General features: G+C 47.2%; 1 protein-coding gene and 1 long non-coding RNA gene across 7 annotated transcripts in view; one reads left to right on the forward strand and one right to left on the reverse strand.

Annotated features, from left to right (window-relative positions):
- Positions 1–251: 251 nt before the first annotated feature.
- Positions 252–21,038, reverse strand: part of GNAS (GNAS complex locus) — a 65,105-nt gene continuing 44,318 nt past the window's right edge. The window contains exons 1-13 of one of the 6 annotated variants that reach the window (XM_012770433.3): positions 17,220–17,659; positions 13,378–13,450; positions 10,451–10,495; positions 6,256–6,310; positions 6,048–6,167; positions 5,312–5,409; positions 2,221–2,275; positions 2,022–2,095; positions 1,840–1,898; positions 1,602–1,722; positions 1,381–1,511; positions 1,073–1,140; positions 252–796 (exon numbers count right to left, since the gene is read on the reverse strand). In XM_012770433.3, coding sequence (XP_012625887.1) covers positions 650–796; positions 1,073–1,140; positions 1,381–1,511; positions 1,602–1,722; positions 1,840–1,898; positions 2,022–2,095; positions 2,221–2,275; positions 5,312–5,409; positions 6,048–6,167; positions 6,256–6,310; positions 10,451–10,495; positions 13,378–13,450; positions 17,220–17,358 — 1,185 coding nt within the window. In that variant the 5' untranslated portion in view covers positions 17,359–17,659 and the 3' untranslated portion in view covers positions 252–649. Of the gene's footprint in view, positions 797–1,072; positions 1,141–1,380; positions 1,512–1,601; positions 1,723–1,839; positions 1,899–2,021; positions 2,096–2,220; positions 2,276–5,311; positions 5,410–6,047; positions 6,168–6,255; positions 6,323–10,450; positions 10,496–13,377; positions 13,451–17,219; positions 17,661–21,038 lie in introns of those variants that run through there. The other 5 variants (XM_076010837.1, XM_012770436.3, XM_076010836.1 and 2 more) reach the window with 5 other exon arrangements.
- Positions 2,282–4,673, forward strand: LOC142876845 (uncharacterized). The gene is made up of 2 exons (XR_012923664.1): positions 2,282–2,377; positions 4,570–4,673. It is a non-coding gene; the product is annotated as an uncharacterized LOC142876845 (long non-coding RNA).

Here is a 21,038-nt window from a genome sequence, read left to right on the forward strand (position 1 = left end):
GGGGGGAGACTGGGTAAACAGGCAAACCACATGATGAGGTAACAGTGTACGTTGGTAAAATCTTTAAATAGGGTAGCAATGATTAAAATGTGGAATTGACTATGGTAGGGCAAATTGTTTTAAGAAATCCAAAGACTGGGTCACCAAAAAATAAGCAGTGGTGAGATTTTAACCTTCGGGCTGGTACCTCAATATGGGGCCTCCCACCTTATTTGCTCTAAGCCGCAAATAATTCACAAGGGTCACATCAATTTTTGCTCACATTTAATTTTTATTTTGATTTTTTTAATGCTGCACAACACAATATTTATTTCATTTATTTCATTTGTTTCATTTATTTCATTTATTTGTTTCATTTATTTCATTTATTTATTTCTGTTTGCTGCTGTTATTTTAATCTTTTACTGAAAGTGAGAGGGAACTGTTGTGGCCTTTTATTTTTTCTTTTTCTGTAGGCCGCCTTAAGCTTTCTAAATTTGGAACATCTAAGCAAGCTGAAGGAAAGTGGGGGTTTTTCAGAATCACTGGGGGAAAGGAAAGGTTGCTTTGTTAATCATGCCCTATGGTGGGTGATTAACTGCTTGTACAATTACGTTTTACTTTTCATTAATTGTGCTTAAGGCTTTAATTAAATTTGGGCGTTCCCTTCTTAGAGCAGCTCATACTGACGAAGGTGCATGCGCTGGATGATGTCGCGGCAGTCGTTGAAGACACGGCGGATGTTCTCAGTGTCCACGGCGCAGGTAAAGTGAGGGTAGCAGTAGTGGCGCCCGTCCCCGCTGGCAGTGCTGATTCTCTGTGGGCACACAACACGGGGCTGGTCAGGGACGCCCTCGTAGGAACCGCCCTGCCACCAGTGGGGACATCTGCCAGGGGGCAGGACTGTGGCCCAGCTAGGAGTGTTATACTAAGACAAGACCCAGTGAAGGGGCACACACAGCTAAAATTCACCCTGGATACTGGTGAAGAGCTAGATAGCTGAATCCCTACACTTGGCATCAAGTAGTTTACATCCTAAGAGAAGGCAGGGAGGGGCAGCAAGAGAGGGAGGTAAAGAACAGGCTCTACTCACCAGAAACTCATCACGAATGAAGTACTTGGCCCGGGTCACGCGTGGGTCCTCTCCAGGCTCAGGAGTAGCTGTAAAAAATAGAAATATTTCATTACTTAAGGTAATTAAAGGTTAGAGCAGATCATTGTTGCCCCCTAACGTATTAGAACTCTGATTTCACTATGTGAAAATGAGTAGAAGTCTTTCTTGCTTCCCTTATAAAATTCTTTGTAAGTTTGGTGGTGGTGGGGGGTGGGAGTTTTCAGCCCAGCCTTTTGAGAAAGAAACAGCTAAACGGGCAGCCACCAAAAAATGGAAGCCACACATACCATCCTCAGGAGTAGTGTAGCGAGCGAACTCTGGAAAGTAGTCCTCAATCTTCGATTTCCCAGCAAGGACTTTCTCAGCGAGCAGATCTTGCTTGTTGAGGAACAGAATCACAGAGATGGTGCGCAGCCATCTAGCAAGGAGGGAGGCAGGAGTCAGACGCTCGCCCAAGACCCTTTCCTCCCTACAGTGCAAGCCAGGGCAGGGGGGCTACTCCACAAACCTGTTGTTCCAGATGCTCTTGAAGAGGTTCAGAGCCTCCTGCAGGCGGTTGGTCTGGTTGTCCTCCCGAATGACCATGTTGTAGCTGCTGCTGGCCACCACGAAGATGATGGCAGTCACATCTAGCCACAAGAAGGCAAAAGCCGTGAGTGTGAGACGCTAAGGCAACCCCTAACGAACGCAAAGGCCGAACGCCCCCGAGCGCGAGGCCGCGCGTGCGCATGCGCATGCGTGCGTACCGTTGAAGCACTGGATCCACTTGCGGCGCTCGTCGCGCTGGCCACCCACGTCGAACATGCTGGCGGGGAGAGAGGACAGCGGTTATATCGGTTATATCGGAGGGGCCCGCCCTCACTGCCCGAGGGGCGTCGAGAAACCGCTATCTACGTTTTACAAAGAAGTGAACTGATTATTCTCTTACTGGAAGTTGACTTTGTCCACCTGGAACTTGGTCTCAAAGATTCCAGAAGTCAGGACGCGGCAGCGAAGCAGGTCCTAAAACAAAATTCAGGACAATGGCTCTCACACAAACCAATCGAAATAACGAGAATTGCCAACCCAGAGAGCGAAGCTCTCGAGCAGCTGGGAAGGGGGCTGAGATCGTGCGAAGTCTTGCGTACCTGGTCAGTCGGCACATAGTCATCCTGCTTGATGATGTCAATCTTGTCCAGGAAGCTGGGGCACAAACACACACACAGGCGTTCAGAGCGCGCACGGCTATCTGCCAACTATCCGTGTCTCTACAAGAGCCCCCAGCTGTCCCCCAGTTACACGGCAGTAAGTCAATGGCACTTTCGCTTGCACATTGATTACATTTATGACTCAAAGCTTAGCCTTAAAGAGGTGAGGGCAAATAGAATTTAAATAATTTTAGGAAGTGGGGAACTAGAAATGTGTCTAGCAGCTATCTATCAGCTAACTGTCAGGGCACCCGGACTACAGACAGCACAGGGCAGTGGTGGAGCTTTGTTCTTCAAGTTTTTCTTTTTAAAAGTTTAGTTTTGTGCATCTCCAGCAGTAGAGAGAGGACCCCAAAGCAGAACTATCAGATCCTGTGCTGTTTGATAACGACTGACAAAATTTCAAATTGCTTGCCTAAAATGGCAAATAGTTTGAAAATTGTATAACTCCGCCTCCATTCAGTTGTAAAAAACACCTAAAGTGGCACACTTGAAAGCAGCAAGGATTTTCCCCTCAAGGGCAAAGGGATTGTTTTAGTTACTGAGAATCTGTATCCCTTCCTTTTTACTTTTTAAGAATCTCATTGATTAAAGAGAACAAAAGAGGTTGGCACAAAGAGCCCTTCTCGCCCTAACCACCCTAAGCAGGAAACAAACACAGAGTTCCCTTCCGTTCTATTTGGTCCATGAAAGAGAGCACTCCAGATATTAAAACTTTTAGTTTAAAAAAGTATCTTACTTGTGTTGCTTGACTGGACACACAGGCAAATTAACTTTTGAAAGAGTGGGGTAATTTAATTAATATGGAAAATTACTATTAAAACCATTTTTTTGGGGGGGTAGAGTTTAGAATTGTTTTAAAGTGGGCTAATCAAAAAAGTAAAATCACAAAGGGAAAAAAGTCTATTTAAAGAAATTCCGTAAGTTTTTTTTCCCCTTCCTTTTTACCAGTTCAGAGTTAGTCTGGCTTAGAGGATATACTAACTTGCCCAATCAATCTTACATTACAGCACCAGGCCAGAAATAGCTCCCCAGCCACCCTGGCCTCCAGCATGTTGCCATGGCAACAGAACCACAGTTCTATAAATAGCTCATCAGCACCAAATCTTGTGAGAGAGACATCTGGAGTGGGGCCAGCCAAACCCCAGCTCAACAAATAAAAATAGGCAGCTTAAGAAATGGGCACAGTACCAGTATCTCAACTTTAGCATAAAGGCGGTTCAACCAGAAACATACTGGTCATTGCGAATGCAGGGCTGTTTGAACCATCCCATTAGGGAAGACATTTTAAAAGTTTTAAGCTACATTGTTCTCTTTTTCTCTGAGTTTCCTTAAAACTTTTCATAATCTTTGCAAATGGTGCAGTTTTTAGCTTTTAGTTTCAGGAGTAATCAAGTGTTGCTTAATAAAAAAACAACAAAAAAAAACTTTTAAATAATATGACCTTTGCCCCCCCAAACCTGGCTAAACTACTATTATAATTAATAAATGTTATTCCACCCCCAGCATTTAAAACTGGGGTGGTTAAACCCTCCTAATCTTCTACCTGTACTTAACTTCTGACTTGGATCCAAAATACAAAATGCAAACAATTCCAGGATTTCCATTTGTTTTGCGTTACTATAATTAGCGCTTCCAGCTTTTAGATCAAACTTTTGAGAAAATCAGGGACTTTGTTGAAGCAGGAGTGGGGGCTGGGATCACAGGGACTAGCTAAGATGGGCTGTTTTTCAGTTCCTTGAAAAAATATACAAGTTTGCTTGTATATTAAACCATGAATATCTAAGTAGGTGACAATTGAAGGTAATCAAATGAACTTCCTATGGGAGAGCAGTGCAAGGGAAAGATAAATTGACAGATTTCACACACCCTGGCCCAAGCTTATGCGATCTGTAGAAAACAGTATTTTAAAGAACTTGCTTTATGTTTGTTGTTGGACTGCTATTACCTCTTCCTCCCTCCTACTTTTTAAAATGGTTGCTTTGTGTGTTTGTGCAGCAGCAGCAAACAAAAGTATCTTTAAATTTTTTTATAACCCTGACCACCATATGCCTGCTATATCATGTGCAGGTGGAGGGAGGTCATAAACTATTTAAAAGGCAACTTTCCAGATATGTGGCATTATGTCCTCTGGAAGAGAGACCATGAAGGGTGATGTGGAGGGAGGGAGGGAGGATGCCCCAGGGAAAGGCAAGACGTGTAGTAGCTTAGGCCTCAAGTGGAGGTGTGCAATAAAATCTGTTTAAAAAATGTTTTTTCTCTTCTTCTGTTTACCAATACACTACTCAGCTGAGCCACCTTCATAAAGCATTTTGGAGAAAGATGTCTTTCACATCGCTATTGCTAGCCATAACTCATTATCCTCTCAGGTAATCTGTTTTATTTGAAAATAACCCCACCACTGTGCTGTGTTGTTTTTGTTGTTTAGGTGTACAGTTTAGGATTTAAAACCCACTGACCACTTACCATCCTTGAATCAAGACCCGGTGTGAAGGAATAAATGATATGAAATAGAGTTCAAAAGTCAAGACAACAGAAAACCCAACTCCATCTAGATTTACTAATCTAATAATATTGGAATATGGCAGCTACTATGGTCACCCAGCTACCAAGGAGGGGGGAGGCATATTTTTGTCTTCCCCGTTCCTGTTTGTCATGTTTTTAAATTTAGTGCAGTAAAATGTAATACTTTTACATTATCCCAAGTGTGAGAGATGCCCCATTTCCCTAAATGTCTGGAGGTCAATTCAATTAATTACATTAAGCTAAGTATAAGCATCGCTTTACTGAAAGTAATTATCATTTTGCTCTAATAGGCATTAAGTGTTTATATAAAATAATGTCACTGCACTAAAAAAATGCAATTAGGGTTTTTTTTTAAATAAATTAGACTAGAACTTTCTAACTGAAAGCAGGATAACTGGTTGGCTTCAGTGAAAGGAATCACTGGCAAGTGACTTTAAAAGCAAGAATGGCATGTTGTTTTGTTGTCTCTGTGTTTGTCTGCTTTATGTGCTGAAAGGGTACTTACTACTGGGCACAGTCAATCAGCTGGTACTCGTTGGAGCGCTCATAGCAGGCTCGCACTCCCTCATCCTGCCACAGAACCTTGGCGTGCTCATAGAACTCCTGAAGATGAACACAAGAGAACATGTTGAAAGATCGGAGCTCCAACAAATCAAGAACAGCATCATTCGAACTCTAGGACCATAGTTTACTATATCACCTACACTTGGTGTGATTCTGAATTTTGAGCCCATTTAATGAGTTAATGTCATAAAAAACTTTAAAGTGAGAGTCCCAAGGTACCCAGGGTTGCTCTCAGTGGAATAACTGGATGGTTAGTAGCTGTGGGCCATATTTAACATGCAGTTTTGTTTTTCCTAAGATGTGCATGAGGGCATAACTAAGTTTGCCACACAGCTCAGGACATTTTCCCTCATAAAAAATTTATAATCTAATAAAGTAAGAATTGTAGCATTAAAGGGCGTTGTTTATTTGTGAGGATGGGTAAGCCAAAATTTACAAGAGGTGATGGAATTTTCCTTATCCATCTTGAACAAAGCCCTAATGATCACTAGTTGTTTTTTTTAAACATTAAGGTTATGCACGAGATTAACTTTTTCCTAAGGATCAATATCACTGAAACGGGTTAGGCCCGAAGTGTGGTTTGGACACCTGCCGGGATGTGGGCTACCACTGATGTCCCTATATGAGCACTGCTCGGGTGGGCGGGGCTGAGGCCACAAGTCAGGGGTGCAGCTTACAGGAGGGAAGTCAAAGTCAGGCACGTTCATCACACTCAGAATGTAGTCCACTCTGAACTGGTTCTCAGGGTTGGCCAGCTCCACAGGCGGCACCAGGTTGCTCATGGCGGCCACAATGGTCTGAAAGTGATTTAGCAAAGCGGTCAGGGGACAGCACTGTCTGAGAGGGGAGGCTAAAGGACAGAAAGGGCAAGAAGCTAGCACGTACTTCAATGGCCTCCTTCAGGTTGTTTTTGATGTCCTGCACTTTGGTGGCCTTATCACTGCAGTGGGATCGAAAAGAAAAAAAAATCATATTGCATCCTGTCTGAGTGTTGCTTTAATCAAGACATTCCAACTAAAAAGCATAGTATTCTGTTCTTCAAGGAGTTGTGGGTTCAGATCTGTGCAGAGATTGGAGGTACCTGAATGTGTCTTGAGGACACACCCAGTGGGGTTGATTGGCAGACTGGCATTGTGGTCACAATTGAGGCTACTGTACCAGAAGTTGACAAAGTCCATTTACTATCTCAGATGTGGGCCCATGGGTTTGAAGCCCCCACCCCACTACACACTACCACTTCCTAAAAGGTTTCCATTGACCCTTACGGGCATCCTACTGAGGGGGGGGGCAGTGGGGAGAAAAACAGTACAATGGTTTGACTTGGAATTCACTCAGTTGCTAAATTAGCATACTGAGAACCAGTGAATGCAGGTGGTGTTAACAATAGTTAATTATAGATTTCAAGGCTTTGCAGCCCTATTATTTGTTTGTTTGTTTGTTTATTTAAATAGTCGTTATGTGTATGCTGTTCTGGGCACTGCAGCTAGCAACAGCATTCCTAGCTTAGGACGTTAATAGGCATTGGTCCCTCAATGTGAAGAGGAATGAAATTGAGATTCCACGCCAACAAGTGCTTATGATGGTGGGTGGGGTCAGGTCCCTCTGTTAAGTAGAGGTTAGAGGTTTTCTTTAACTAGATATATAGGATAGCTAGCCTGTGTGGTCTTCATGCAGTGAGCTATATTCAGAGTCGTTGATCCCATGGGTAAAGGCCATGCCCTTTGGCTTTGGGGCACCCCTGACAGAATGTTAATTTTTGCACGAGATTACACTGATCCAGTGTTGCATGTTTTTCAGAAATTAGCCTTCATTAGAGGCACAACCGGGGAAGATCTTGGGTCTTTTGCTTGGAGTGTATTATCTTGCCCCGCCCACCGCCCAAACCCTGCCCTCTTTGTTAGGGTTGGGGGTAGGGGGATAGAAACAACATGCTCAGCATGCCTATGTGTCAGGCCCGGGATGGGACCCCATCCTCATGCAGGAAGGTGCTGCAGTCCAGCCCCAGTGGTGGGGAAACTGAGGCTGAGGGAAAGTTTTGCCTCAAAGAGGCAGAAACTGGAGTGGGGTGCAGGGGGGAGGGGGAGGAAGAAGGGACAGAGTTTATCTCTTTCATTGTGTTTTTTTATTTTAAATCTTCTGAGATTCCCAATTTTCAAAGCATTCGCTTGGTTAATTTGCCAAGTCATAGGATGGAGGGAGAAATTAAATAATCCCTCTGGAGTGGAAGACAGCAGAAAACAGAGGAAATGCAGAGAGGGTTAATAGCAACTGCAGCCTGAAAGGGCAGTTAGTGGTGCTGTGAGGGGAGAAGGGGGTGTCAAGCATATGCCTGTCAATAGGCCCTCCCCCCTCCCCCCCCCCAGAACTTGGTCTTTTTTCTTTCTGAATAAATGTGTGTATTTGAGGGGTGGGCCCTCATTTTCTGAATGATCTCACCCTTTTCATAGGATTGGTGGGGCCTTCCTCTTAAACAGGCCTTTTGTGACACTGATCTCATTGGAGTGATGGGCCCACAGACGGAGTTCACCAGGGAAAGGAGACCGCTCATCGGCGGTGGGGGGTGTTGGGGGGAGACAGATGTCACCAGAAATCCCCTTAGGGGCCATTTAAGTGTTCAGAGAACCTCGGGGCAGAGATGGGGAGAGGTAACCTGCAGACCCCAAGTGTGGAATTTGTGTACAAAACTGAAACCTGCCCTGGGCCCCCAGACTCTTAATGCACTGTCTATTCTTGCAAGGGGACGTGTCCTGACCACCCTGTGGGACTCTCCTTTGTATGTGCAGAACTAAAGCTCACTTCTGAAATAATTTCCTGCCTTGGTATTATAGTTTCAGATCGATTATTTAGATGTTAGAGATTGAAAGGATGTGTGTTTGGTTGTCTTTACTGTTCACTCTTGGTTTCAGAATTTACCTAACCCCCCTCCCCCCAAGGAGAAATCCATTCCCATTCATTAAAAACAGGCTCCATTTCATTGACAATGAAAGCCATTAACCTTTGGTTTTAAGGTTCCACAATAGTAAAATTAGATGTGTTTGGGTACTAAATACCCAGATCTGCATATAGCAAGAGAAAAGTATTTCCAGAAACAAGTTTCTTTCATTCAGTTTGATATTTTGGTCTAAGTAGTAGTAGTATAATTGGAAAACTTCCAGTCTTAAAATACAGATATTTTGAGAACGTGTTCAGTATTCATCTACGTATGTGAATAGGTGTGGGAGTATATCAAGTATAAAACAGCTAAAATAGAAATCTAAAATCTAATTCGGGTGTGTAATACTAAAACATAAAATTCTTCCATTGAAGCAATTACTATGTAGATGGAGATATTATACTGGGGGTTGGCAGGTTTATCATCATTTTTACTATCACTTAATGAATTTAATGTTGATTGTGAAATTCAGAGAATAGTCTTTAGATGTCTCTAAACTACTTGACAAAGGCAAAATATATGCCAATTGCTAGAATTCTGATTGACTAAAAAATGGGGCCTGGAAGTACTTGTAGGATATTGCTGGTCCCCCCCCCTCCCCCTCCTATGTATAAAGTAGATTAGCTGGGCTAAAATTTTAAGAGCTCTCACCCGCCCCCCACCCCTTTAGCTAACTAAGTGTTAGGGGAAGGCTGTTGTACTAAGTTTCATTCAGGTCTATACCTTAACCTTTGTGCTTTTGTGGGAAAAGACAGACAAAAGAAGGAAGACAGAAGACAGACTCAAGATACAGGGATTGCTGAAACATGCAGAGAGTTTTTATTTATCAGGAATGTTAATACTCATGTTTACTTTAGAACAGAGTCACAGAGACGTGCAGGCAAGGTATTAGTAGGGTTGCAGGGTTTAGCACATCTAGTACACAGTAGGATGCTGAATAAGGACTTGTCATCGCTCTCAAATGCCAACTTTTGGTACAGTAGCTTGTCAATTAGCCATTTTTTAAAAAAACTGTTCTACTACACTTTTGCCAATTAAGGATGTCATTCCATTTCTGCTGTTTTTTCAATCTCTTTCAAGGTCAGGTAGTAGGGGCCCCATCCCCCCTCCCCCCAGGAAACAGAATAGTATTCTTATTAGAAGTTCCTAAGACCGGGCAACTCCAGCATGCAAATTGTGATAGGACAAGGCGGGAAGAGGAGAAACAGTAGCCATCATCTAGGGATAATATATTCTAAAAGAAACAGATGAACAAACATGTGTCAGTTACTTTGTCCCCGACCCAATATCCTTTGCCCCTCCCCTCCCTGGCCATAGAAGCCGTTTCTCTGAGAGGCCCTAGGCTAAGTCAATGGCTCTGCATGTTCTCATGAAAAATAGCTGCTCTGATCACTTCATGCAGAACATGCAAGCAGAGCTAGCATGGTTACCTGGCATGCGCATGTGTATGTTTGTATGTGATGGACGTGGGATGCAGGAAGCAAAATAAATAATTTGATAATGAATGGAAAAAGATGGATGCCGTTGTGAATTTCCTTATCCACTAGCTAAAGTGAAGTGCTTTGGATTAAAATAAATTTGATCATTTTTAAAAGGCCAGAGGCTTTTTGAGAGGATTCTTAACAATGACCTGCCGGCAAGGTGCCAAGGCATTTTTCAATCAGCAAATTAAGGGTGGTGTGGCATTACCTATTTTGATGGAGGGGAAAAAAAAAAATATTTATATATTTTTTTTTCCCCAAGAGGTCTGAAATTTTAAAATCAGACCAACCACTGGGAATTTAGTAGATAGTTTCAAAAACAAGTAGCTGGCTCAAATGGAGAACTGGGGGAAAATAGAAACCATATGGAAAAACATCAATTCTCAAAATCCTAAACTGATCATCTAAAGCCGAAATCTATAATGTTCCCCCAGCTGGAGCTAATTATACTTTAAGCATGGCCCGAAACTGTTTTGCACTTCACTTGCTATGAAATGTTAAGAGATTGTTTACGTGTTATTTGCAAATGTATAACAATATGGCTGATGGCCCCCCACCCCCCCTTGAAATGATTTTCATCTTCTTCCCGGGTCTCTGTCCTCAGTTTCCCAGTATGATCTTCATGTTTGTTTTGTTAAAAAGTTTTTCTGTTTTTGAATGTGCCTACCCTTCGCTGTTGCTCCTTGCAGCCTGTGCGTCCTCTTCGCCGCCCCTTTTAAAGAGAGATTGAAAGCTCACCTAATCTGCAAGGCACCGCAATTTCACACACACCCCACACAGCCTCTCTACATCCCTAAACAATCAGCCAAAAGCAAATGCAACAATTCGCCCGCGATCGTTCCGTTAATTCTTAGGTGACCTTTCTGGCTAAATTGGAATGTCTACGGAGACTGCAGGCCGTAGGGGAAGAGTTCCACACCTTCGCTGCAGTGTTAACAGAGCCCTCTGGAGACTCCGGTCCGATCCAGGAGGGACAGATAATTATTTTCTTGTGCTTTCACTAAATGTACATGCATTAGGGAGACAAAGCAGTGATTTATCTCACAATTCTTTTGAGAATATGGCAGCGCAAACGGCTCCCAGGTCAGAATCTTCGCAATGTTGCAAAGGCAGAGGTGATTTTGCCCATGATTTCTTGGTTCAAAATTAATGACCTCCCTTCTTGCAGTAGGGGAAATTATATTTGTATTTATAAATAATTGTTCTCCATAAATTGCCGTCAATTAAAACTATGTCTGGACCGTGATGCAGCAAAAAAAATTAAAAGAAAAAACCCACCTACCACCACCCAAACCCTCCCCCCAAAACAAAAAACCCCAAACCTGATCTTCGTAAATAGTAGCAATGTCTCCTTGAAGGTGGAAGGGCAGAATAGCTAAACCTGCTACGTGATTTTTGTAATTGATTAGCTTAGCTCAACCTACGTGAATGGTGTTTGCTTTCTCCTCTGGCACTAAATGTAAGGAAAAAAGTTAGCTTCAAGTTAGGAAAAACCACATTCTACTTCTAAATTTCTGAAGGTCAAATTAATATTACCTTACTCTTAAAAAATGTAATCAGCATTGAAGGCTACGGGCAGTTAAGGCTAACTTAATGGCTGGCCCTAAACCCTAACAAAGTGCAGGATCAGGAGGAAAAATCCCACCCCACGCAGACCACCCTATAGGAACAGATGTCGCTATCTCACAGGGAATTCCTAGTTAGGAAGGAAATGGCTTTTGTTGCAATACCGCAGTGAGGAAAAAGAAAAAAGGAGCCTCAGTTGCATGAGATAAAAATAAGGTATCTAGGCTCCCATGAGGAACACCCCTGTATGTCCCTTTTACAGGCTAAATTTAACATACCTATGGCCTCCCCTACAAAGAAAGCAAACTGGGAATGTCACTTCCTCTTTCCAAAAAGAAAAATAAAGAGAAGTTCTGGTTTAAATGCCTCATTTGGACTAGACTGGCTCCTGTAAGGAGGAGAATCCTTTCTGTAAAAAATTTTAAAATTTTAGGGCAATCTATAGAGTAATAAAACTTTAAGGAGACTTATCTTCCATCCAACTCAAGTTAAACAGAGGCTGCTACTTTTTAAAAATGCTAGCCATGTCCAGTTTTAATCAAAATATTTATCTAGAGGTTACACGGTCAAATTATTTGTGCTTAACTAGTCTCATGAAGAAGTACTCCTCCTCATAAATTGCAAAGGGATAATTTATGCAAGATTTTTCTTCAAATTACAAATTCAAGGCTCTATGCGCATACTGATTAACTCATTGAGAGTCACCATAAAAAAATTGGTAAGCTATCCAGTTTTTCTGTGTAACAACCAATCTTTCTGGGTTTACAGTTAAACTATATAAAAAGCATCCTAAACTAAAATGACCATTTGTACTGGTGATGTCATCCTTTTCTAACCTCCGATTACCTGATCTAACAAATTCTAGAATTTTCCATAAAGAGCTGCCTTCCATGCCCTGAAAGGTGATAAAATTTACCTCTGTTTTCCTAGTGGTTAGTGCACAGTAAGCAACAGCAAGCAGCTTTTTGTTTGTTTGGGGGCTTATAATTGAATTAAACCATGCGCAACTGAGGGATAAATTTCCAACTGGGTCCAGGTTTAAGAAAGTAAGATTGCTAACCAGCTAGTAATTGCAAACTAGCACCTCCAGCTGCTGGTAAATCTAGTGAGATTAACCACTTTCACACTAGTGAAAACAGAGGCTAGTAAACTTAAGTTTTTTTCTGTTTTACACATTTTGTTACGAGGGGCCCCATCTTGGGTCTGGGGGCAAAAGTAAATTCCCTGATTTACTGAACGCTCCGTTTGCATTCTTCATGGCAAGCAGGACCCCGTCTCTCACACCTCTAACATAAACTGTCTGTCTCTTTTTTTTAAATCTTTATTCTCTCACTGCAGTATTGCCACGTTGTCCTATACCACGATGCTTGGAAGGACATTTCAAAGGCAAAATTGCCCATGCATATGGCCGGAGGTACCTAATCCCCAGTTTTCCATCATTTAAATGTTTCCTTTTCACTTCTTTAGGCAGGGATATTGATTTTTTTTTAAATGGAAACAATTTGCCCATAATTATGATTCAAAAGGGGGCAAAAAAAAAAATTATAAACAAGGACTGCCACTTCCAGCTTTATTTAATGTGAGAATATCATGGAAACAATGTTTCCCTAATAGTTTAAAGCATCCTGCATTGGTTCATTACACTGAAATCTGCTGTGGTGGGGTGGGGGGGGTCACTGCAGTGGTCAGCGCGTGCCAGGCAAGGGGCTGGCCACCGCCCCGACAGCCATGTTGAAGACTCACTGCACCAAAGTCTGCGGCAGCGGACCTAGGCACCATTTTCCTGGGATCGGGAGATGTTTTACACAAACACTGGTGCTTTATTAATATTGTTATTATTTGTTGCACCTAAGATGGGGGGGGGGAGAAGTCCCAATGACGTCTTCCCAGAGTTTTCTAACATCTAAATTAGGAAAAAATTAAGTGAAAATTGGCTGCCCAGCTTTCAAAACCTACCTACACTCCCTAAAGGTTAGTATAAAGTGTGCGGCCCTTACTCGGTGCCCTTTCCACAGATTTGACACTTACTCTCCATTAAACCCATTAACATGCAGGATCCGCATCTGCTTCACAATGGTGCTTTTACCAGATTCTCCAGCACCTAGGAAATGAAAGCAAGTCTCAGGTTATGAAGCGGCTTTTTACACACTTTGGGAAGGGAAAAGACTGCTGTTTTTTTTTGTTTTTTTGTTTTCCATAGAAGCAACACGCAAAAAACACAACACAACACAGCAGACTTGCAAGTTTCCTTGACATTTCGACGCAGAGAAAATGAAATAAATATCCAACTCGGGGTCTACCTGTAGTGTTTCACCATCAGATTGACAAGCAAGAGTTAAAGAAAGGTTTTGCTGTTTTTAAGTGTTTTGTTGTGTTTTTTTTTTTCTTTTGGGTGTTTAAAAAACTGTGGGGTGGCAAAGGAAAGGGGCCAAGAGAAGGAATGATGTAATTTTGTCATCTGAGGGGGAAACAAGAAAATTGAAGTTATAACTGTGAAACTGAATTCTTGACAAATGAGCAGTCACTTGTAACATGTACACATGAGTGTACACGTGTACACATGAGTGCACACATGTACACATAACTCGTTGTCAGACGTTTCATGGTTAAAACACCCAGGATTCGCAAACAATGCCCAGAGGCTGCAGGCTCCCCCACATCGGCCCTCACGCAGCGCGCCCCTCCTAAACAGTTTTAAAATGCAGTTTTTCCTGTGCAGGTCTCCCACCCCTTGGGCTACTTAAAAATCCATCCCATAAACCACAATATCATGTTTTATCTACTTGTCTACCCCCCCTTTCCTCCCAAACTGTATCTCTTTCTAAAGTTAAATTCCCTCTGGATACAACAGCCATGTTGCAGAGGAAAATGGAAGACCATCAATTATCTGTCATCTTCTGGAAAAACCACATTTTAATATCTAACACAGTGCTTGAGACTGTATTAGCATTGATATTAGTAACCTGCAACAATAGTAAGGAGTAACAAAAGGACAAGAATTAAATCATAAGGGAAAATATTCCTGGGACCCACTGAATTTGAAAGATCCCAAGTTCTTCCCAACTAGAAAAGTATGAAGGCACATTATGCCTCCATTTTAAATCACCTTCCATTTGTTAAAAAAAAAAATATATGTACATATTTATAGAAAAAACAAACATTTCCATCAAGCTAAAGGGAGGATTGCTGCTATTTTGCATTTTGGTTTTTGCAATGCACTCTCTCCAACAAATAATCCTTGTGTGAACAGTTTTTGTCCTCCTCCCACACAAATTTATTTAGTTTTTACCCCCTTTTTTCTTTCTTTTTACTTTTAATTGTATTAATTGTTTTGTTTTAATGGCCAGACAGCAAAGCATTCCTCCCTTGCTTGCCTTTTCTCAAGGCTGTAATCAATATCTGTAAAAGTTAAAATTAGTTTCCACAGAAACATTGATTTCAAAGCAAACACTCTATCTTAATGACCCTAAATTAAAATATAAAAGGCACTATTAACAGATTCAAAGAAGAGAATAGTAATATTAATCCAATATTCTAATTTTGGAAGTGTTAAAATGCGCAGCACTATCTTTTACAGGCACAAACAGATCTGTGCCTCAGTTTCCACATTTATGAAATGTGGCTGAAAAATTATTGTATGACCTTTTAGGGTTCTCTAATTCACTTAATTTTTATCCCATGAAGTAAAAAGAGGATTTAGGGCACTATTATGTTTCCTCTTTTGGGGGGAGGCATTATTTGGTGAGAATCACCATTTTAAAAAAGCAAAATGTTGCGTCACTGGCTTGGGCTACAGATTTTTCTGCCAGGGGCTATCAATAAATCATGATAAAAATGCAGCCATATAGACTAGGACACTTAAAAAGGTTAGCCCACAGTGATGCAAGGTGTGTTCGGTGTAACAGTCTCAAATTAAGTGGAGACTTTGCAATTACTGCACAAAAGGTGTTAGAAATTTAAGGTACTATTAGCATCACACTTGACTTAAATTAGTATTCAGATAGTAAGATAGCATTCATGGGAAATATTCTAGACTTTTCCAGATTTACACTTTGAAATCAAGTCCCATGTATATTAATATTCACGTAATTCTACCTTTAAAAGTTTCAGACGAGACTTCAATATATGTACCATTTAATAACTGAATTTGCAAATGCATAAACACCAGAGAGACTTATTTTCACTTATTTTCTGCTTTTATAAATCTTGACCCAGGAGAACAAAGACGTGACCTATCCAAAAAAGAGCAAACCAAACACCACCAAAGAAAAAAACCAGACTTTTACATTTTATTCCTTATAATCAAGCTAGTTTGTTGAAATGTGACCATGAACTAGGTCTTAACCTAGCAAACTGACAAATTTATTCAGATAGCCAAATTACCAAGGAAGTGGAAAACTTTCATTCTAATTAATGCTTGTGTGTAATTTTGGTCATTTCAATGATTTTTTATGCTGCTTTTATTTTTTTCCCAAAGCAGCACCTTAAAGAAAAAAGGAGGAGAAGCCATCTCCTTTAACTTTTTTTTTGGTCAAAGAGGAAAAATCACAATCAAAAAAGAAAAAAAACCCCAAACCAAACAACCAAATGTCACTTGACAAACAACTAATTAATGTCTTTTTTCTTCTCCCACCTGGAATAAAAGTCTTCTCCTTAGAGCGCTCTCACCCCACCCCACCCCACCCCCCCCACCCCACCCCTCTCCCCCCCCCACCCACCTTGAAAAGGACAAAAAAAAAAAACCAACAAAAAAACAAAAAAATAAACGCCATTTCCAGACCAAGAAGCCATTTACAGACAAATGTCATTTTCCAGTTTTATATGATTTGTGAATGTCTCTGTTTTTTCGTTTTTCACAAAGCACTCGCAATGTGGCCAACCAGAAGGAAAATGTGTTTTTTAATGGTTTATTAAAATGAGGTGGGGGCCGCTGCTGGGGGGCAGCTGCTACAATTAATTCTCTTCTTTGCTTTTCAAAAGCCTGCAAGTCTGGAAGGGGAAAAAAAGGTCACACTGTAAAATGACGTGTCATTTGGCTTCACTGGGCACTTTTCGTACCAACTCTATGCATTTTTTTGTGTGTGGGGGGGTCTGTGTTTTATTCGACTCTCCTCTTCCTTCCACGGCCCGGCCCGGCCCGGGACACGTCTGCTCCGCGCACAGTGTGTCCTGCCCGAGACGCACCAAGTCGCGCCCAGCGGCTGCGCCCTCCCCCACTCGGGCGCCACGACTCGCTCGCGCCCCCTCCCCCCGCTGCACCACCTTTACGGCCCGAGCCCCGCGAGGGGCTGATGTCACCCGCCCCCCCTCGGCCACTTCCCTGGCCAAAGCCTCCTTTGGCGAGGCCCCTCGGCCGCCACGGCGCCCCCCAGCGCCGCCCCTCCCCTGCTCGCCCCTCTGGCTCGCCCCTGTCCCTCTCCCAGTAAGTCACACACCCTAAGGAGGCGGGTCCCCTCCCTCGGCCCGCCACCCCGTTTCCTGTCCCCGAAACCCTCTTTTTGTCGCAGTCTCGGGAGCCCGTGGGCCTCCCCTCCCCCACACGCACACAGCCCCTGGCGTCGTGTAGGCCTCGAGGAAAGAGAGCGAGCGCGCGAGGAGAGCGAGCGAGAGCAGGGACACAGGGAGCGGGCGGGCCGGGAGAGGGACCCACGCCCGCGTCGCCGCGGCCCCCGCCCCAGTTTGGGCCCCGCCCGGCCAAATCTGCGCCCCGGGGTCCCCCTTCCGGCCTCGCCCCCACGGACACAGCCCGCGAGCGGGCAGCGGGCTCGGGAGCGCGCGCCCGAGACGGGGGGTGGGCTCGGCGCGCGCGGCCTGCAGGGCGCCCCTCGGGGCCCCGGGCCGGCCGGCCGGCGCCCCCCGCCCGCCCTTACCCAGCAGCAGCAGGCGGTGCGTGGCCCGGTAGACCTGCTTGTCCTTCTGCAGCTGCTTCTCGATCTTTTTGTTGGCCTCGCGCTGCGCCTTCTCCTCGTTGCGCTGGTCCTCGGTCTTACTGTTTCCGAGACAGCCCATGGCGGCGGCGGGCGCGGCCGGGCTGCGGCTGCGGCGGGCGCGGGCGGCCTCAAGCGGGCCGGGAGGGCCGGGACAGCGCCGGGCGGGCGGGCCGGGCGCGGGGAGGACTGAGGGCCGCGGGCCGCGGGCGCGGGCGCGGAGGGGAGGTGGTGGCGGTCGGACCGAGGGGCGCGCGCAGCTCCCCGCCCCTCGAGCCGAAGCCGAGGGGACCGATGGCCGCCGGGCCGAGGCGGACCAGAGCAGGAGCTGCGGGAGCTGCTGCCGCCGCCGCCGCCGCTGCCGCTCTTATTGCCTCGGCCCGGGCCCCCGTCGCCGCCCCGACCCAAAAAGCGCCGCGGCGGGCGGGGGGAGGCGGGGGGAGGAGGAGGCGGCGGCGGCGAGGGGGGTGGAAGGAGGAGGAGGAGGAGGAGGGATGAGGAGCAGCCGCCGAAGCGGCGGCGGCGGCCGGGAGGGCGGGAGCCGGCGGAGGGAGGCGTCCCCCCGGAGGTGCCCGGGAAGGGGGTCCCTCCGCCGGCTCCCGGCCCGGGACGGGACGGGCCGGGAGACGCCCCCCACCCCCCGGGCTCAGGCCCAAGTCGGGCCGGGCCGAGGGGGGAAAGGGGGCGTCTCCGTGCCAGTGACGACCCCTCGCACGACGCCAACGCTCCACCCCCCGGGCCGCGTAGCCCAGCTGCCCCTGAAGCCTCGCTCCCCCTCCTCCTGCGGGCGCCGCCGAGGGGCCGGGGTGGGCGGAAAGGGAGGGAGGGAGTGTGCGCCCGGACTTAGGAACATTTTTGAAAAGAAGAGAGAGACAGAGCAAGCCAGAGAGCTGAGTGTGGAAAAAGCGAGGCGAGCACGAACCAAAGTACAGAGCAACCGAAAAGGAAAATGTGTCCACACACACACACAAATACTAATAAAACTCCACATTACACAGCGATGGTGGTGTCTGGGGGTGGGGGGGTGGGGGGTGGGGGGTCTGACTACATGAACCGATCGTCCCCGCGACCCCGGCGCCGGGCTCCATAGCCCGGGCCAAAGGCGCCCCTGGCCCCACTGCGCCCGTAGCCAAGACCCCTGCGCTTGGCGCGGGTGCTCCAAAAGGAGAAGAAGGCGCAGCCCAGAAACATTCTGAAGCAGCAGGTCGCCCCGAACACGAAGCCACAGCCACGGCCCCGCTCCGTGCGCCTCTGGAGCAGGAAGCTGAGCACCCACGAGGGGCTGCGCACGGAGAAGATCAGGAACACCACGAGGGGCAGGTGGGCGCTCAGCACCCCGGACTTGAATGCCCGGGGTCGCCACACGATGCCCCCCACACGCGGCAACGCGTAGTAGTCATCATCCTCGTCGTCCTCGTCGGTTTCCCACTGAGCCCAGGCCCTACTCGTGCCCCCGCCGGCGGCGCCCTCGCCGGCCGCGGCGCCCTCGTCCTCCTCGACGGCGGCGCCGGCGGCCATGGGGCCTCGGGGCGGCTCGGGGGCTTCCGGCACCTTCTTGGACTTCTTCAGCATCTTCTCCAGCTTCTTCCTCTCCTTCTCCCTCTTCTTCTCCTCCTTTTTCTGCTGCTCCAGCAGCTTCTTCTCTAGTTTCTTGCGCTCCTTTTCGGACAGGAACTTCCGGGAGGGGTCTTCCCGCGCCAAGCTCTTGGGTGGCGTCGGGGGCTTTCGGGCGAGCGGCTCTCGCGGCTCGGCCAACGCGGCAGCAGCCACGGCAGCTTCGGCAGCTACGTCTGCAACCGCCGCGGCCGTCCTCCTCTCGCTGTCCGACACCCGGGCTTTGAACTTCTTGGCCATCTTCAGCATGGTGCCGCCGCCACCTCAGGGAGCCTGGCTCCCGCCTGGCTTGGGCACTCTGCTTGTCCCCGGCTTTGGGCTGTCCAGCCCCCGGGCGCCCCGTGTCGGGGGTCTCGGCTTCGTCCCCGCCGCGCTGCCCCGGGGCCGTGGAGCGCGGCTGCCCCGGCTCGGGCTGCTGGGCTGGCTGCCTAAGAGTTAGCGCCAAAAAGGATGAGCAAACGAAAAAGGGGTGAGAACACACCAAAAGCACCCAACAACGGCAAGAAACTAAAAACACCAAGAAATGTCAAACAACTCAAAAAAGAAAAGTGAAAAGGCGCGATGGCACGAGTTTGCTGTTACCCTCAGGTGCTCCTTGGTTAGGCTGTTGGGCACGCCAATGGAGAAGAGAAAAGAGAAAAGAGAGAGAATTGGGGGCTGCCCGGGAGGCACGGGGCAGGACAGCAGCGCAGGGCGCCGCTGCCTTGTCCCGGCCCCGGTGGCTCTTGCCCGAGCCGGGCGACTCGCACTTCTGCGGGAAGCCCTGGCGCCCCTCGACTTACATGTGAGTGAGGTGCACTCACACGCAAGGCAGTGCCTGCCTGCCGCCCGCCGCAGCCCCGCGCCGGGACAAGAGTTCTCTCCAGCCGCGGTGCCGCAGCCCCGAGCCGGAGAGCGAAGGAGCCGCGCCGGGCCAGCCACCTGACGCAGCCCGCTCCGCGGTGCCGACGCGACTGAGTGTCCCTGCCGGGGAGCAGAGCTTCTAACCGGCCCGATGACGCCCCAGCCTCTTCAGAGGACGGACCCACAGCAGCGGCCCCTATAAACCGAAGGGGAAGCGCAAAAAATCGGCCCACCGAGGACGCGCCCAAATGGGCCGCCGCGCACCCTAGGGGTGTGGGCCGGTGCGGGGACAGTGCGGGTGTGGGTAGGGGGCGCAGGGGGCACTGTGGAGGGGGGCACGAGAGCGCCCAAGACGGTGGGCTCTCGACCCCGCCTCCCAGACCTGCCTCCCAATTTTCGGTGAGTGGTGTAGCCCAGGGCGGCGCTTACCCCTGCTGCGCGCCTCCTTACCTCCGGTTTCCCGGTCAGTGCGCGCGGGTCCGCCACCCACCCCTCCCTCCCAGCGGCGCGTGCCCGCGGAGGTAGGTGTCGGCAAGCTTAATTCTAACTAATTGCGACTCGCGGACGGAGTTTCGGGTCCTCTGATGAGAAAAGTACAATGGGCGCGCAAAACTAGCATCGATAGAAGAATCGGGCGGCAGGCAGCGCGCCGGCGACAGAAGAGCCAAGGAACATTGGCGAGAGCTGTGAAGTCTGTGCACTGGACGTCCTCCCAGGTGGGAGAGGTGGTGGTCCGGCCTGGGCGCCGCGGCGACTCTGGAACGAAGGGAAAAGTAGTTTATTGAACATGAACTTGTTTCGGGATTGTTTCAAAAGTCTAAAGTGCCCCGCCCCCTCTCTCATCCCCACACTAGGATGTGATAGAGAACTGGGTTAAGGGCAGGGACACTACACTTTCAACCACTTGCCCACTTTTCCTGGGATCCCAGTTGGACCCCGTGCTGCCAGGAGTGTATCTGCTTGGGTACAGTTCATTCATTCATTCATTCATTCAATAAATGTTCGGTCCATGCAGGTTGGTGTGGCCCACCATGTGCCCAAGCGAAAAGGATGGCCAAGTAATCAGGCAAAGACATGGTGCTGACCTTGGATGGCACTCAGACCCACGCGCCAGTAAACCCAGATGTGCAAAGTAATCACCAACTGTCTTCCAACTTTGACTCACTTTGACTTGTAACTTGGGAAGTTTGAGAAAAGTAGTCTGCCTATGACTATCTAAGAGTCCCCAGGGATATGGGTTGACTGATACTTCCAGAGGCCTAGAGTGAATTGTTGGATATAGTTTTAAGTTGTCCCCTGAAAATG

Source organism: Microcebus murinus, chromosome 16, assembly GCF_040939455.1.
Source record: "Microcebus murinus isolate Inina chromosome 16, M.murinus_Inina_mat1.0, whole genome shotgun sequence".
NCBI classification, from domain to species: Eukaryota; Metazoa; Chordata; class Mammalia; order Primates; family Cheirogaleidae; genus Microcebus; species Microcebus murinus.